This window comes from Pleuronectes platessa, chromosome 3 (genome assembly GCF_947347685.1).
Source record: "Pleuronectes platessa chromosome 3, fPlePla1.1, whole genome shotgun sequence".
Lineage (NCBI taxonomy): Eukaryota > Metazoa > Chordata > Actinopteri > Pleuronectiformes > Pleuronectidae > Pleuronectes > Pleuronectes platessa.
In genome coordinates, this window is record NC_070628.1 from 5,150,369 (window position 1) to 5,168,491 (window position 18,123).

The 18,123-nt window shown below is 44.1% G+C and overlaps 2 protein-coding genes across 4 annotated transcripts; both read right to left on the reverse strand.

Annotated features, from left to right (window-relative positions):
* Positions 1-1,845: 1,845 nt before the first annotated feature.
* Positions 1,846-6,592, reverse strand: soul5l (heme-binding protein soul5, like). The gene is made up of 7 exons (XM_053419801.1): positions 6,517-6,592; positions 5,177-5,236; positions 4,412-4,493; positions 4,156-4,276; positions 3,926-4,065; positions 2,459-2,622; positions 1,846-2,329 (listed from the first exon to the last, which is right to left on the reverse strand). Coding segments are annotated over exons 1-7 (1,053 nt in total). The 5' UTR covers positions 6,519-6,592.
* A 1,990-nt stretch (positions 6,593-8,582) lies between these two features.
* Positions 8,583-16,513, reverse strand: LOC128436596 (protein GPR108). Of its 3 annotated transcripts, XM_053418381.1 has the most exons (19): positions 16,125-16,513; positions 15,716-15,838; positions 14,761-14,811; positions 14,536-14,630; positions 14,176-14,246; positions 13,996-14,065; positions 13,743-13,953; positions 13,607-13,669; positions 13,423-13,524; positions 13,199-13,332; positions 12,816-12,891; positions 12,633-12,706; positions 12,433-12,550; positions 12,213-12,343; positions 12,004-12,047; positions 11,865-11,914; positions 11,564-11,647; positions 10,986-11,107; positions 8,583-10,201 (listed from the first exon to the last, which is right to left on the reverse strand). In XM_053418381.1, exons 1-19 carry the CDS (start codon positions 16,218-16,220, stop codon positions 10,114-10,116), a joined length of 1,803 nt encoding a protein of 600 aa, XP_053274356.1. In that variant the 5' UTR covers positions 16,221-16,513; the 3' UTR covers positions 8,583-10,113. The 3 variants fall into 3 exon arrangements, with proteins under 3 accessions (XP_053274356.1, XP_053274354.1, XP_053274355.1); XM_053418379.1 differs by having other exon boundaries at positions 13,743-14,065; positions 16,125-16,512; XM_053418380.1 differs by having other exon boundaries at positions 13,752-14,065; positions 16,125-16,511.
* Between the last annotated feature and the right edge of the window lie 1,610 nt (positions 16,514-18,123).

Sequence of the window (18,123 nt, forward strand, 5' to 3'; positions counted from 1 at the left end):
GAAACTGTTTCTCTCGTTCATTCTTATTTCTCTATATTGTCCACGTCTTCTCCTCGTGCTGCGGAATCGAAACCTGCCACCATCGTTTGGTAGCAGCAGTCACTCAGCTGGTAAAACTCATGACTGACCTGAGAACAGCAGATCTCAGCAGCAGAATCTGAGTTGTCCCTATTTTCACCCCAGATGAGCTTAGAACCTAAATTGGCTGCGATGTGTCACTTTTAGAAAACAAAACAAATACAAATACAGTCTGTACGTCTTGATGAATTAATTTCTTTGGCCACATGGGGGCAACAAAACATGCAAAGATTACAACATTGATACAACACAACTCTGACATCCCTTTCCGTTTGTTTCTCTGTTTGTTTGGATTACGCAAAAATCACTTGACCGATTTCCAAAAGATTTGGTGAAACGATGGAACAGGGCTCAAGGAAGAATTCCTTATATTTTCGGGCACATCCAAAATAGGGGAGGGTTTTTAACTATTGTCAGAAAGGATGCTTTTTGACATTTTCACAGATTTTGGGACTGACATTTTAAAGGAATCGCTGTAGTTACACAGTGTGTTAATCTGGAACCGATCCTGGAACCACCAACCAAGAACGACAGAAGAATCTGAGGAGGGTCACTACAAATATGGGGATTTCACAAAAGAGGAGAAGGTTTGATGCACAGATAAACTATAGTGTTGTTAATTAAGGATTCTCCTGGTAAATCAAAGCTAAAGACACAAACAACACAATGAGCCCAAGGAGGGTTTGTTATGTGTTTTTATTGCACCTTCCTCAGAACATACAGAGTTTATCCTACGCAGCAGTTTGTACAGAATCGAACCAATGAGACTTTTATTGCATCGGTTCTATCAGCTGTGATTCTTTGGGATCTTTGGATCAGTTCAACGCTCTGTGATATTATTAGGAACCGATTTGGATTCGGATTTATGTTTTAATCAAACATTCAAATCAGTGTCTCTGGATGAAGATAAAAATCAAGCATAAGTAATATTTTTTTATTCATATATATTTAATAAATTCTCGGTGCACAAAAAATCTGATCTGAAAACTTAACAATAACAATAATATAGACGTACATTTTTATAAAAAATTATTATAAGAAGTGTAATTTTGGAAATCTAATAATATATAGTATTAAATAGAACCGTACAGTTTGAGTACCTTTGTTAACGTTTGCACCAAAGATCCCAAAGAATGTTTGTAATGATTCATAATGATGTTGCCACATTTCATGAAAACAACTGACGAGAAGCTCAATGGAGAATTGAAGCTAAATAACGATAATAGTTAACATCAGCATAGAAACACGGTAAAGTTTACTCTGATAAAATTACCTAACGAGGTTTGTCGCATTTAATTTATCATGATATTATTACACACAGGTTTCCATTAAAGTTCTAATAGTGGAGTTGGGTTTTAAACGGATGATGAGCAGGCGTCTCTCTCTCTCTCTCTCTCTCTCTCTCTCTCTCTCTCTCTCTCTCTGTCTGTCTGTCTGTCTGTCTGTCTGTCTGTCTGTCTGTCTGTCTGTCTGTCTCTCTCTCTCTCGCCCTCACCCTTCACACAGGAACTCTCTAACTTTCTGACTAGCACCTACTTGATCCTAAATGTGATCAGATCGTGTGCAGGCTCGTGTTTGCTGATGCAGGAAGCTGCAGGTGCAAAGCTGTGATAGAACATATAGTGAAACACGCAAAGAGGAGCTAGTGAGACACACAGGAATAGAGATATGAGGAGGACGAGCGCGTCCGCACCTCCACGGTTTCTTTTTCTACGTAGCCTCCATGTTAATATACCTGGGGGCAGCTTACAGACGACATGGAGGTTGTTACTGAGCGTTGTCTGGCTCCACCGCGGGGCTGCTGTCAGTCTGTGGGTCCACGGAGCTGTGGGCCGTGCTGTTCCACAGGGCAGCGTCCGACAGGGGCTCCAGGGAGGGGGTCGCGGTGTCGGCGTCGGAGGAGATGGTCGTTGGGTCCAGTGGGATCTGGGCGGTGGTGGGAGGATGGCCGGCGTCTGTGGGCAGGTGGGATGAGGGACTGGGAGGAAGGTCGGATGGGGTGAGAGCGGGAGGGTCAGACGGCGCCGGTGACGAGGAGTTGGCCGCCGTGTAGGAGGAGAAGTTGGAGGGGGGGAGTGCGGGGGAGTCGGAGAGTGTGTGAGGGAGAGGGTCGGAGGGAGGGAGCGTGGGCGAGTCGGTCAGGGGCGCCCTGGGTGTGTGAGCGGGGGTGGGTTCTTTTGGATCCTCGCAAACTGGCTCCCCCTCGGCCACATACCACACCTCGTTGTGCCTGTTCAACAGCTTCAAGGGACTGGACACACACACACAGACACACACAGACACACACACACACACACAGAAAGAGTGAGGAAGATGAGGACAAGAGTGTGAAATAAATAGTCATACCTGATTCCCAGGAGAGGAAGGATGCAGTTCAAACCTGTCGTAGCCGACTCCGTAGTGGTAGCTGTGGTTGTACGAGGCTCGGACTCTCTGCAGCTCCTTGGTCAACATGTGGGACTGAAGCCGGGAGGTGACCGACAGCATCCAGCCTCCGTAGCTCCTCACGTACACGTCCATCTCCGGCATCTCCGTGAAATACAGCTGCAATAGAAACGCAGACAATCAGCAAACAACAAGCATCACGTCCACAGAGAAATAAAACGACATGAATTCTCATCCTCGTGCAGAATGTGAAGACAAAAAAGACACAAAAACAGAAAATTTATTAACTATCAAACCGTAAATATTGTAGGACAGTATATTGACTCAGTGACTGAGAGATTTTAAAACTACAAATCAAATTAAGCAGACTGTAAATGGGCTAAATTAAGTGTTGGGTGTTAATTTTGTTATTTGTTTGTGAGAATTATAAATATTTTTTTATATAAAATAGATGGAAAAAGAAATATCTCAAGCATATAGTAAAGATTGACCAGAGTTATATATTATAATTTAGTTATAATAAGTCTGTGTTTCTATATTATTCTGAATATTTTATTTACTTATTTATTGATTCAGCTTTGGCTCTTTAAATAACTTAAAAACATTATCTTTTAACTCTGTAAAAGTGAATGCAGTTAAAGATAAATTTACAGCATGTAATTTACTTTTTATTAATTATATATAGACTTATTGGGGAAATGTTCAGTAATAATGAATCAATCACTGGAAGAAAAGAAGACGTGATACTGGATAATAACTGGAGAAGAAGGACGTTTCTGCATCGTGTCAGATGAATAAAACAGATTCAGCACAGACTATGGATTATGAAATCATAAAACAGCTCTGTGGCTTTAATGATGCATCATAATCTATTTCTGTTCTGCTGAGTGAGAGCAGCCGAGCAGGCAGAACTAAAAACTGTGAACTCATCAATGCTCTCCATTGATCGGCAAACAAAAAGCACCGGTCAGATTACACACGGATAAAAGGAGGATGATAGCAATTGACTCCTCATCCCTCCTCGTCCCTCCTCTTCCCTCTTCATTCCTCCTCATCCCTCATCATTCCTCCTTGTCCCTCATCATTCCTCCTCATCCCTCCTCATCCCTCCTCTTCCCTCCTCGTCCCTCCTCTTCCCTCCTCATCCCTCCTCTTCCCTCTTCATTCCTCCTCGTCCCTCATCATCCCTCCTCATCCCTCCTCATCCCTCTTCATCCCTCCTCTTCCCTCCTCATCCCTCCTCGTCCCTCCTCATTCCTCCTCGTCCCTCCTCGTCCCTCCTTGTCCCTCCTCATTCCTCCTCGTCCCTCATCATTCCTCCTCATTCCTCCTCATCCCTCCTCTTCCCTCCTGTCCCTCCTCGTCCCTCCTCCTCCCTCCTCCTCCCTCATCGTCCCTCCTCATCCCTCCTCGTCCCTCCTCATTCCTCCTCTTCCCTCGGTAGCTGCTGGGCTCAGCTCACCTTGTCACAGGTGGGTGTGGGGGGTTTGTCCTGGTAGGCGGCCGGCAGTGGGAAGCTCAGCGTGTAGATCGCCGGCTCCCACATCCTGGTCTCCTCTGGGATCTTGACCAGGACGGGAGCAGTCATGTCCATCTGGACGCCTGTAAACACACGTGAGACACACATTAGACACACATGAGACACACACACACTCCCCTGAGGCTGGTGTTCCTCTCCAGTGATGTCCTCACCTCCATCGTTGGCTCCAGTGATGTACTGGAAGAGTCTCCTGAAAGCCATGGCTGCACCCACTCCCATGAAATACGCTTCGGCATCAGTGGACACCCAACGTGTGGGGCTGTAGTGTCGCACCTGAACACACACACACACACACACACACACACAGAGACACATGTTAAAGATGGGAAAAGAGAGAACAGAGCTGTGTGAGAAGAGCTTGATGGAGAGGTAATGTGTGTATGAGCTGGTTGACACTGGTTCACTCACCTCATATTCATCTGTTTTGCAGACGAGCTCAAATTGGAGACATTCCTTTGACTCTGTGCAGAAGCTGTGGTTGGAGCTCGGCCTGTAACAGAGGGAGGATTCTGTATTTTAAAGTCAGATCCATATTAACGTCGGACCAAATTGTCAAACGCTGTTGAAGAAAGATCTTCTGCACAGATGTTAGATGAAGATGGAGCCTCAGATCTTACTTGAAAGTACATGTATGAGTTTATTACAACACGGATCTGTTAACAGAGAAGATTCTTGGTCTAAGACTCAAACCAAAAAGTACAACAGAAGCATTTCAGTATAATACCGAATCAGAGGGAACAGATGCACTGTGGGTTAGTTATCCTCGTGAGATACACACTGTCAAATAGGCTAACAACTAAAATAATTAAGCCACATTAAACGTGTATTGTATATATATATATATATATATTTTCCTAATATCATAACTACAAACTTGTATCAAAATGTCTCATCCCTGTACCAAAGAGCAACTTGTGGGGATTTTACTATAGAGAAGTACTACATGGCCAAAAGGCCTTCAGTTTTTTTTAGCTGAATAGTCAACAAATATTGAGGTGTCATCAGCATATTTGGATGACGTTTAATGAGTTTTCAGATTTCAGCTTTGACCTTGGAACAACCACAGGTATTTGTCCCGAAGGCTGGAGGCGACACCTAGTGGCCAGATTGTTATCAGCTGATCACGTGAATAACGGGGATCATCATACTTTGGGCTTTGCAGTGTAAACTTACCCAACACTTCCTCCGGCCGAAGCCACCAGGGCCAGGAACGCGAGCACTGGGGTGAAAGTCCTGAGGAAGAACACACACATAGAGAAATCACACACTTTGAGAAATGAGGCGATTGATGAACTGAAGCTCAGACAAATCGATTACACAATACACACAAGGAAACAACGTCACTTTCAGTTCAGACGCTCCAGTGGCGGACACATTATTTATGGTTTGTTATCTGTTCAGGTTTAAAACCTCAAATCTCAAAAGTAGGAAGCTCTCAAAGCTGGAAACAGTTTCCCATCTCTCCATAACATATGCAGAACCTGTGGTTTGTTTGTGGTTTGTGAAAAAATGACAAATTTATCGTGACAAAATAAATAAAAAACTGGTATTAAAACCTAATAACCAGAGAAAATTCAAAGGTTATTAAGGAGCATGGCCGAAAGCAAAATGTTTCCTTATTTAGTCGTTTGATAGACGTTGGGATGAATGTCTGTGTTTAACCTGTATGTTTGTAACTTATGTGTTTTTAAAAATGGCATACTGTCATCATCATTACGATTATTATACCTATTATTATGATTGCTATGATTATTATTTTCTATATTATGTATATTATCATTATTCTTATTATGATTATCACTATTATTCTTATTAAAAGTCTTATTCTGTGATCAAATGCTTTACAGTCTGAACCTGTTCTTTCTAAATAAAGGAACTATTAGATTGTAGAAAGATACGGTTGTAAATCTTTTAATGTGGAGAAACAGCTGCAGGAGACGAGCTGTGATCAGAACGAGCTTCTCGAGTCTGTGTCGGTGCTGCAGACATGAAACAGGACACGTCCTCCTGCTCGCGCTGCGCCGCACAGAGGAGACTCGGTCAGGCTCAGATCTGCTGCATCATCCGCCTCGTGGCTCCTCTCATCCAAAGGCGTTTTGAGGTCACGGAGGAACCGCGTGCAAGGTCCCATCTCACCCCCCCCAGATCAGAGCCCTCGAGACGGATTAACTCCAAACAAACACCCGATTGAACCCCGGGACCGCTGAGGAGGAATTCAGGTGATTTATGACGGAATGAAATGCTCCAATCACCGGGACGCGTTCCCACAGAGTCTGAACACGCAGTTTTATCTTTTGCATGTGGAACATCAACATTTAATAACCTCATGGGTCAAGATTTCCATGCACGCGCACGAGGGGGGTGCACGATGACGCAAAACCATGAACTTTATTGTCTATGACGCTGCAGAAAAGTCGCAGCAGCGCTGATCAAATATTTCTGCTATAAAGAAAATAATCATGTTACGTTTGTGATATTAATTCAAAGCAGAATAAATAAACTGTGGTACTCACATGAGTGCAGGGAGGAAGAGGAGGAAGAGGAGGAGGAGCGGGCTGGATGGAGACTGCAGTCTGCTCCGGGGCTCGGTTACTGCGGACTGCGGAGAGCACAGGAGGAGGGAGGGGCTGAGCCGGCACCAGCACTGACATCACCGACTGGACTGGACCATGTGAAAGAGTCTGGTGATGCTAACCTCTACATATACAGCACTGACATCACAGACTGGCCTGAACCATATGAATGAGTCTTGTGATGCTTACCTCTACAGATGTGCAGCACTGACACCACAGACTCAAGTGGACTATCTGAATGAGTATGGTGATGTTTACTTTAACAGATGTGCAGCACCGACTGAACTGGACCCTATGAATGAGTCTTGTGACGCTAACCTCACAGATGTGCAGCACTGACACCACAGACTGGACTGGACTTTATGAAGGAGTCTGGTTATGTTTACCTTTACAGATGTGCAACACTGACATCACAGACTGGACTGGACTTTATGAAAGATTCTGGTGATGCTTACCTCTACATATGCAGCACTGACATCACAGACTGGCCTGAACCATATGAATGAGTCTTGTGATGCTTACCTCTACAGATGTGCAGCACTGACACCACCGACTGGACTGGACCATGTGAAAGAGTCTGGTGATGCTAACCTCTCCATATACAGCACTGACATCACAGACTGGACTGGATTATATGAATGAGTCTTGTGATGCTTACCTCTACAGATGTGCAGTACTGACACCACAGACTCAAGTGGACTATCTGAATGAGTATGGTGACGTTTACTTTAACAGATGTGCAGCACCGACTGGACTGGACCCTATGAATGAATCTTGTGATGCTAACCTCACAGATGTGCAGCACTGACACCACAGACTGAACTGGACTTTATGAATGAGTCTGGTTATGTTTACCTTTACAGATTTGCAGCACTGAGACCACAGACTGGACTGGACCATGTGAATCAGTCTGGTGGTGCTTACCTCTATAGATGTGCAGCACTGACATCACAGACTGGACTGGACCATATGAAACAGTCTGGTGATGCTTAACTCTACAGATGTGCAGCACTGACACCACAGACTGGACTGAACCATATGAATGAGTCTGGTGACGCTTACCTCTACAGATGTGCAGCACTGACACCACAGACTGGACTGAACCATATTAATGACTGTTGAAACTTTCTTCTACAGAGGAAGATGAGGAGGTCCCAGGTTTAATTCCCTCCTCACGTGGTTCACTTGTAATCTGCACCACATCATGTACAGTTTGTATATACTCAATACAATACAGATATATGAGCTGTACTTTAAGTTATAAATGCAAGTTTACTATCTCTGTATTTGTAATTTTGCCTGGTTGGCATTTTCAAGAGTTCTTCAATGATTACAAAGTATTTTCTCTGAGGATTTCCAGGTTGTTTGAATCATTTTGAGAAGCCTGTGGTTTAGTTTAATTATCAGTTGAGGGCAAAGCAGAGCTGCCAGCGATCAATGGTTTTAATTATCTGTTGATCAACCACTCATTTTGTCAATAGATGCATGAGGTGTGTGGACTGTAGAGTATCAGCATGTAAGGGACCCAATGTGACGTTTAATCCAAAACCTCAACATATTAAAATCACGATGGAATAAGAGTTTTAAAGAAGCAGCATTCTATTGGGAACATTGACCTTGAACTTAACATTTAGCAATTTGTGATTTAAGAATTACATGGGATGATTTACCACTCATTAAACTTTTATTTAAATGTCAAGTTGATTGACTTAGTTTAAAAAATATGACCAACATTTTAGTTTGACCCATTTCCTTTACATTAACACGGAGGAGACATATTTACACTTCTGTAAACGGACGAAGCAAACAAAATATATAAATAATAAAACTGTCGTTTTGTGACCTTTTGAAAATCTTCAGCTAATCATCTCCCCCCGTTTCCAGTCTTTATGCTAAGCTAACTGCCTCCTAACAGTTGATTCACATTTAATGCAAAGAAGTTGTATCAGTTCCAAGTGTCAGAGTGAATTCACAAATGCATTAAATAGGTCAAATGAAACCAGAGCTTCGAGACACACGTGCCTGTAACGACTCGACTTGAGATCTTTCCAGAACACCAGCTTTATTGTGACAGTTCACACAAACAGCTTCCTGTACAAGCACAACACCTCCTCCTCTCATTTGGTTTGTTACGTCTCATCGTCGGGAGCCTGGAGACACAAGGACAGTCTGCGAGCACTGAGCAGCTCGCTCGCCCCTGTGCAGGAGTGAGTGAGTGAGGGAGTGTGGTTAAATCTCAGTAGTCTTTCATCGATTCCTCCAGTCCCCCCCCCCCCAAGTCTGTTAAAAGGAATCAAAAACTCTCGTCTATAAAGCGTCTATGCAGTTCTTACCAAAGTGTTATGTGCCTGCTTTCGTATCAACAAATTATTTACACATGGCCATCTACCCCCCCCCCCCCCCTCCCCGGCACACGTTTTCTGATCTTTCACGAACCAATAAGTCGTCAATAATTAATAAAACAAGCTTCACATCAAGAGCAGAAAAAAAAGAAGAGTAAAAACCAAAAGCAGATGAAATAAAAAGTGATCAGTTAGGTCCCCTCCCTGCGCAGATCGGCACAGAACGGCCAAACATCAAAAGAAAACAAGGCTGTGGTTGAACGGGGGGGGGGGGGGGGCACTGCTCTGGTTATTTAAGAAACTGACCCAAGGTCCACACGTTGAGTCGACCTCAACCACTAAAGCACTAATTTACAGCAGCGGTCCACGTGACGGACTCGCACCTCGCCAGCATAAACAATAATACTGAAACAGAACCTTTCAATATGCAAATAAGTCCATATATTGAAATATACAACAGCTTACACCCTTTCAATATATATATTTCAATATACAAATCAAATATATAAAAACCTAACATACTGTAGAGTGCGGTGCTGAAGCCATATAATAACCGATTAGTGAGTCCTGGCTGCGGGGGGGAACACGATGTATGTTTTAACTTTATACTGATTAGCCTGTTACCTGAGTTTCGGGCTATTGTCTCCAAACAAGAATGGTCGTGTTCAATTCCTGTGTCCCCCTCATTCACACTCGTGAACTCACAGCACACACCAACAGGAAAAGTACCGTTTAAATAGCCAATACAAACACACCTGAAAGCAAGTCTCTCTCTCTAAAATGATAATTATCTTTGGGGAGAGATAGAGAAAGGGGGATGGGGGTGGGGGGGGATACAGAGAGAGAAAGGCGAGAAAGAGAGATGGAAACAGTAAAGAACATCACAGCTCATTTCCATATCTCCTCATGTGGCAGGAGCTGGTCGCCTGGTGAAACCGTTCAGAGAGTTAAGTCTTTTTTTGTTTGTTTTGTTTGATTTTTCTTTTTTTCTTTGCATAGCCAGACACTGGACGCGTCTCCTCTCTGGAAGCACGGCCCCTTTCATTTTTTTTTTTAAACTCTTGCCACGACGCAGGAGTTTCAAAGTGATAGCTGTCAACGTGGGTGGAGCGCCATGGTCCATGTGCATCCCTTCAAGCCAGGCTGGCCCGGGGGATGTGTTCAGTGGGTCCATCCAACAGAGGCGGCGTCCCGCTCACAAGGTCGACTCCCTCTGGCGCTCGCGCCCGTTCGACGTCTTCTTCACGTTGGAAATCCCCTCCAGAGCCCCGGACTCAGTCACTCTGCACAGGGAGGAAAGCAGAGAGCAGCAACTCGGGGTGAGCGAGGACACCAGTATCTGTATCTGGTCAACCAGCCAAATGATCTGTACAATATGTAAACCGGAAGTGGGCGGGGCTTAAACAGGAAGCCGGTGTTTTAAGCCTGACATGGATACGGGTCTATTTACAGAACAGCCTGAGAATTGAGCTTCAGATCACAACAGTAAGATAAGTATTCAGAAGGAGTTTTTATAAACTTCAGTGAATCAATGATGACAACACATGCAGTATTAAGAAGTATTAAGTCAAATGAAAGAACTTATATGCACAAAAGGCAACGTTTGACAAAGTGAAGCGTAAAAACAGGATTTGCAAATAAATCATGATGCATATGAAGCATTTGACTTATTATTCATTAAATGTTAAACTGGACAGAGGAAAAAAAGGAAAAGACGAAACAACAGATCTATGAGGAACATTAAGAAGAGTAATGTTACTCAAATTAATATTTGATGAAACATAAATGTTGTATTTCTGTTGTGTCTTCCACAGTTTTTTGATTGTTGGATATCTGACTCCTGCTTCCAATCACGTCATCTTGTTCTTTAATGGTCTTGTGAAAGCTAACTGGATAATTGCACCAACTTCTAATACTCAACAGGGTCACGGCTCATTTGTGTTCACTGGTTTACTGGAAAGGAACCTGGTTACTGCTGCATTCAGACAGCTGCAGATTAAAGGAGGAACAGAGGAAGGTTCAGAGGATGAGGTGGAGGGACGGACTCATGCAGACGTGTGCACTTACACTTCGTCCATCTCGTTGTCCTCCTCGTCCTGGGGAAGCTGCAGGTACGGGTTGTTGGAGGCCGGTCGGAACTTGTAGCCCGTCAACACAAAAAAGATCAGAGTGGACACTTCTACCAGAAACTGGAGAAACACAGATGAGAGAGTGGGTGTTTAGTGACAGATGGTAGGAATGTTGTATAAGACGTGTGCGCCAGTATCGAAATGATTAACACTCCTCACAGTCTGAGTTCAGCTGCCAGTTTTTTATCAGAATTAAAAAGCTCCTGCCGCATTTTCTACTTCCACTAACACTGATATCCAATCAGATCTCTGAGGAGAGGAATGATGGTAATGATCATTTAACGAGCATGTCACGTGTTTGCAGACATGAAACTGGGGCACACACACACACACACACAAGTGTCAACCCACCGACAACCAGTGGTTTGTGAATTTCTATTTTGAAGCCTCAACATGTGACCAATGCACAAATCAACCACGGAAACAAACAAACGGCTTGAAGCATTTAAGAGCCTGATGGCGGCTTAAAGTCTCATAAAGTAATAAAGTCAGTTTCATTGGAGATGATTGTCTTACCTCGTAGCACCACTGCCACTGGAAAGGCATGGTGACCTTGAGCAGGATGGCTATGATCCTCGTGAAGTAGATGTAACACACGATCTGAAAAGAAGAGAACAGGGTTTTCAGAAACTGTACGTGGTTGGTTGTCTAAAGCTTAAAACCATTATAACCTGGGTCTAACACTGAATTCTTTCTTTTATCTGCAACTCTACATAAAGCTTCAGTATTCAGTAAAGTACAAGTGTCAGCTTATGGTGTTGTTGACAATTGTTTGACAGATGATGGACGGATGTGGGGGGAGGGAACTTCCTCTTACCATCACATAGTAATGCCGGAAGAGCTTGAGCTTCTCCAAATTCATAGCAGCTGAAAAAGAAGTGAAAGAAGTAAATGACCAGCTCGACATTAAACCTGATGATTGATGATTGTTGACTGATTGTGATCGAGTCTCGTACCTTTGCCGTCGATGCTGGAAGCTTCCTGGAGATGACGGATCGACCTGTAAAGACAAATGTTTACTGAGGTTCATGTCTGAAAACAGCTTCATGGAAACAGCCAGATGATTGTACACTAATGGACTTTTACTAGGGAAACTGAAACCAACTAGATGAACCATGCACACACACACACACACACACACACACACACACACACACACACTGACCAGACAACGGGGAAGAGAATGGCTCCACAGCAGATGAGGTCAACCAGAAAGAGGATCTCCTTCCACAGGTAGTATTCACTGGAGCCTTCCTCTGTCGACTCGATGATGATGTAGGCAACGTTAGCCAGAACCTGGAGGACCACAGAAGAGTCGGTCACTGAGTCAAACCCACTGAATGTTACACAACTCCACACAGCTGCTGTTTCTCAAGCACACGCACCTGCAGGGGGATGACGATCATGAAGATCTTCTTCTCCTTGTCGGACAGGATGTATTTCACGAAGGCCCAGCCGGTGCCGATCAGTGCCAGTGTGATGAAGAGGAGAGCCCCTTTGAGCCTGGAGACACAGCGATGGGGTCAGTGGTTAGATCTATTCAACAAAGAGACTTCCCTTCACACCCTGGAGAGAGTGTACTTACAGATGTGTGATGTAATACATGACGGCCCAGCCTTCGATTGGATGCCCCTCGGTGTTGATGAAGTAAAAGTTGATCTGAGACATGAGGAGAGAATCGTTTTACAAACAGAGTCCTGACGGGTGGTGAGCGATACACAATATAAACAATCAGAATAACGACACAAGAGAAGAGAGAGTTACTCACACTGTGGAAAACCAGTGACGTGGCCTTGGTGAAGGCCAGTGCTGCCATCAGCCAGTGTATCTTAAACACGCTGTACCTGTAAATATGTAAACAACCACACAACATAATGACTTCTCCATATATTAGAGATGTTCTAATACCAGCATCCAAAACACACACAGGATTAGTATCATACAGCTTTTAAAATCTGTTGTGAGTGGGTTTCTTTAACTGGTATTGGCCGACACGCAAAGTACCAGGTGTCAGAATCTGGTCATCTCGACAATAGATGCAAAAACAAGACTGTAAACAGTTTGACCACAGAGGTCTCAGAGTCCTGTGGTAACTGTCAATGAGGAAGCTGCAAGATCCTATGAATCTGAACTCATGTCAGTTCTGTGTACCTGTGCTTCATGAGCGTGTACACCCAGACCATGGCAGCGCAGAAGAACACTCCAGCCATACAGATGTACAGACGGGACAGGGGGATTTCTGCTGCAGACAGGTAGCCGCCGAGGTTCTTCTCCTTCACTTCCACCTTCAGAAGAAACACAGTCACGGTTAACACGTGCACAGACATGCCCAAACCCCCCCCCCCCCCCCCCCGACTTCAACACACTGTACTTACAGTGAACGAGTAGGGCAGTTTAAAGCCCGGCATCTTGTTCTGGCAGTAGTGGAATTTGAGGCTGTAGAGCCCCTGTGCCAGTGGGCCAATCACCAAGTGGAACTGTGGAGGAGGGACGGAGACTTTCACACAACCGAAGAGCAGATACCATTTCTCTTCTCATCATTAAGAAGGTTGTACTCACACTGAAGTTATAGGAGCCGTTGATTTTGTCCAAAGCTAAAGTCAGTAGCTTGGTCTTCCCCAGCTGAAACAAACACACAAGATTAGACGTTGATTTCATGAAGCGATCACACACTCACACAGAGACAGACACAAACATTTCTCACATCGACTCCATTGTCCTCCTCTTCTGGATCTTCTGCTGCTGCTTTCAAGTTTGTCTGCTCCTCCTTCTCCTGATCCACAGCCTTGTCCATTTTGTCCTGGGTTGTCTTGTCATCTGGATTCTTTGCAGCTCCATCTGGTTTCTTTGCAGCTCCATCTGGTTTCTTTGCAGCTCCATCTGGTTTCTTTGCAGCTCCATCTGGTTTCTTTGCAGTTTCATCGGGATTCTTTGCAGCTCCATCTGGATTCTCTGCAGTTGTAGCTGGTTTAATTGTGGGATCCACTGGTACAGGAGCCTGCCTGATCTTCCTCGGACCTACGGGACATTAAATGTTTAAAGTACAGTATAAATGTAATCTCTCATTCTTTGCGGGGGCATGTGGCTGCGATAGGAGGTTAAAGGTGTAAAGTATGACCGACACTGACCTTTAGGCTCTTGGGGCTTTAGCCTGGCTGTCAAGATGTTGTCTTGATCACCTATAGCTTTCACTGTGACACTACAAAAACACAAAACACACATATAAGACATTAGGGAGTCAGTGCACTGAAAGAAACACTTCTGAATACCGGTGCTGAATCATAAAACATTTTCAGACATGAATATGAAGAATTCAGGAGGAGATTATCCGGTTCAACAACGTTCATGACAGGTAAATATCCAAAACACTAGAGTTGGTCGTGGAGACTTTGTGGAGCAGGAGGCAGGAAATACGGTTTAATGGTGCTGTGAAAATCATTATCATCATTTGCTTTCTCACAGCCTGTATCTGAGAGTATCTTACAAACCTGAGGGTGTGGATATTGATGAGGAAAAGAACAAGAGGCTCATCACTATTGGGCACCTCTTCTGTCGTGAGCGGGCATCTCTCCGTCTCCTCTTGCTGAAGAAAAAATTAACACCTGAGCAATGCAGCGCACATCATAAATCTGATGCGTCAGTGTCATGCAACACACGGCAGAAATTGTCTTTGAAAGCAAAACTTGCACGACTAAGATATTGGATGTACTCACTGTGTAGGACAGGACTCCATTCACACGGGACCTGGAGAGGGTGAAACCCACCTGAACACAGCGTGATAAAAGTGATCAGTCAGGAGCTCATGACTTTCAGGAAACATATTTCACTGTGTCATTCAACTTATGGTCAAATCGGAATTAGACATAAAAAATACCATCAACCCCACGAGCTAGAAAGATGAACCACTGCACCAATCCAACATCCACTAAGGGATTGACTGGTTAATCTATTTAACAGCATATTCAGTCTTACATTCAACTAACTCATAAGGATCCTGTGGCCCTTTTTAAATGATGAAATTATAGTTTCTAAATTTGTTTCCCTTACTGTCAAAAAACCCAAACCACCGGTTGAAAACCGATGTTAAAATAAGAATATACACAGAGAATAATTCATGGATCTTGTTCTATTATCTACTGAACACTGTGCCGGTGGGGGGGGGGGGGGGGGGGGGGTCAAACAGCATAGCAGCCAAATCCAATACAATTGAGTTAAGTGGTGACCGATTCTTCAAGTGTAGATAAACAACATAAAAGGCTCCATTCTGCTCGTGGGGCATCATCCAGGTGTCAGACAGCCCTGACATTTAAATTCAATCATTTGATCCTCCGGAGCCGTGTTCCACATGGATCACCTGAAACATGAAGCCTAAAAACATGGTGTAAATGACGCTGTTCCCAGTTGGATTTAAATGTCAGGGCTTACTGACACTTGGATTGTCGTTTGTTGTTGGTTGTTTTGGTTGTGGCTGTAAACCTGTTCACCCTTGAAGCCCTACAAGTGTTCGGTGGACCCCTCCACGTGCACAGCCGTGGGCAGAAAGTGCCAGTGTAGTGTTCAGCTCAATGCAGGAGCTGTGTTAACACGTTCCATCCCCCCCCCAAAAAACAACTGATTTGAACACGCAATGGTGAAGTGAACTCTTACAAACACACACACACTCCTTACCGGGTGGGTGCTGTAGTTCACCAGCTGCTCGTTGGAGAGGCGCAGGGAAATCAGGTTCACGTCCAGAGTCCCGTTGGCGAAGAAGCCGAAGTTGTTGAGGTCGATGGTGGAACGACTTTCATTCTGCGAGGGGAACAGAATGGAGGATTAACACAGGACGAGCTGAGGCACAACACAAGGAACCAGTGATCTTCACCCAGTATGTCCCCGTCATTTACACCACTCCCTTCTCCATCACCTCACTTCTGACTCGGCTCCACACATCACGACCCCCCCACCCGGTGCAGCTAATTCCAGCGACCCATCGGGCTAATCAGAACGACTACAACCAGCTAACTCCCCTCCGCGTTAGCCTCCCGAGCTAACACCGACCTAGCTCGAGTCATACCCGCCTGTCCCCTCGACTTACCCGGAGGGTGAGCTTGTGTATCCTCGCGTTGCATCCAGCCAGCAGCAGCAGGAGGAGAAGCCCGGCCACCGCACATCCTCTCCGGGCCGCGGCCATCACCACCACCGGGGGCACTGCCTGCTAACGGTCACCTGCGGCTAATGCTAAAGATAATGCTAGCGACAGTTCCTGCCAGATGGCTGACAAGCGAGCTGGCTTAGCGGCCTCGACGGCAGCCGAGGCGGGCGGGGCGTGTCACTAAGGTTCACCGGCTCCCGTGCTGGTTACTGGACCACACCAGTTAATGTCGTGTTTCCCGGCTCCTCCGTGTTTTCATCTCGCAGGGAAACAGCCACAGCTAACCGCTAGCTCAGAGGGGGCGCTCGCTCACTTCCGGGTCCCTAATCAAGAACAACACACTGAGCCGAGGAGCGGACGGACACGTCACGGGCCGCGTGCTGATGTCACTGCCACGGATTCATCAGCAGAAACTTCACGAGAAGAAGAAAGTTGAAGTTTCTACGGTGTTGTTTTTATTGTTTATATCATTTATATTGCTAAATACATCCTTATCCATACAATACTTTCTATAAAATACCTTTTTTTTCAAATCCATAATTATTTTCTTTTTTAAATTTCATTAAAAACATAAACTGCATCTTTTGTAAATATTTCTTACACTATATTATTACTTATACGTTTACAGTAAGATTATTGTTTGAAAGAGAAAAGACGATACAATAAATATCTCAAATTTAAAAACTTTAAACTATGCTCTCTAATTCTAGATCGACCACTTGTGTGTTTATCCTTTTTCATCATGTTTGTTATTTGTGTGTTCGTTATACCCTCTTGTTTCCGGTCTTATGTATAATTTTTTGTCCGACGTGCCTTTATTGTTCGTAATATATGTCAAGTTGTACAATAATTAAAAACTCCCACCGTCCTGTCTGCACCTTGTGCTTGTCGTCCTTGCTTTGGTCACGTGGGTTGTTGTCATGCTTCCGGATAAAAGTGCTCACGTGACTGAACCTCCACGTCGTATAGAGTAATCTTCCTTCACAGATAGGTCATGTTTGACACGTGGAACTTATTTGTTTTTGTGTTACTCACTGATCACGTTGTTGATTTCTTGGATGAAATGAAGATGTTGACAGAAGCCTCAGATTTGACTTCTCATGTTCAGCATCACTTTGGACCACAGAGCTTTTTTAAAAATCTTCCTAAATGGTGAATAAAATATTTATTGCTGATTTATGGCTCAGTTATAATCATGGAGGGATCATTATGACCAGAAGCTCTGAATTCAAACATTCCACCGACCCAATGTCCTCCAATATAAAAAAAACAATAAAGAAAAGAACTATAATAAATAAGGGAGTAATTCATCATTGGTCCTTTAATACATTTCACTCCTATCAATGTTTAACACGTTTATACTTCATAAAAGTTACAGGCTACACTTCTTGTTTAGCTGTTGTTTATTCAGCATCAGGTATTTTTTAATTATCTTAAAATGTCCTGAGGATATTTAGTCTGAAAACACCGTCCTGCTCAGTGACACTTAAAAACAGCTTCAGATGTGAAAACGAAGAAATTTACAAAGATGTGAAATATGAAAGGTCGTTTATCTTTAATTAGACACAGTTAGTATAAAAATAATTACAGCGTTGCCCCGTGTAAATAATAATAATCCAGTTTCTGTTCTTAAGTATTAATTTCTGTAGGATTTAGTGGCATCTAGTGGTGAGTTTGCAAATTGCACCCATCTGAGTAACCATACATTGTGCATAAAGATGGACGACATCTCAGCTGAAGCCTCTCGTTTGCCAACTGGTGGCTAGTTGCAGTACAGGTCATGAATCCTGCCTCCTCCATGTTGGCAGATGGGACTTAAGAGTCAATCTACACGACAAATTATATTTTCTGAAAAATGGTTTCGGTCATTTTGGTTAGTTCTTCTAACACTGATGTTATAAGGCGAGTTTGATCCGTCTGATCTGGGCGACATGGCGGTGCA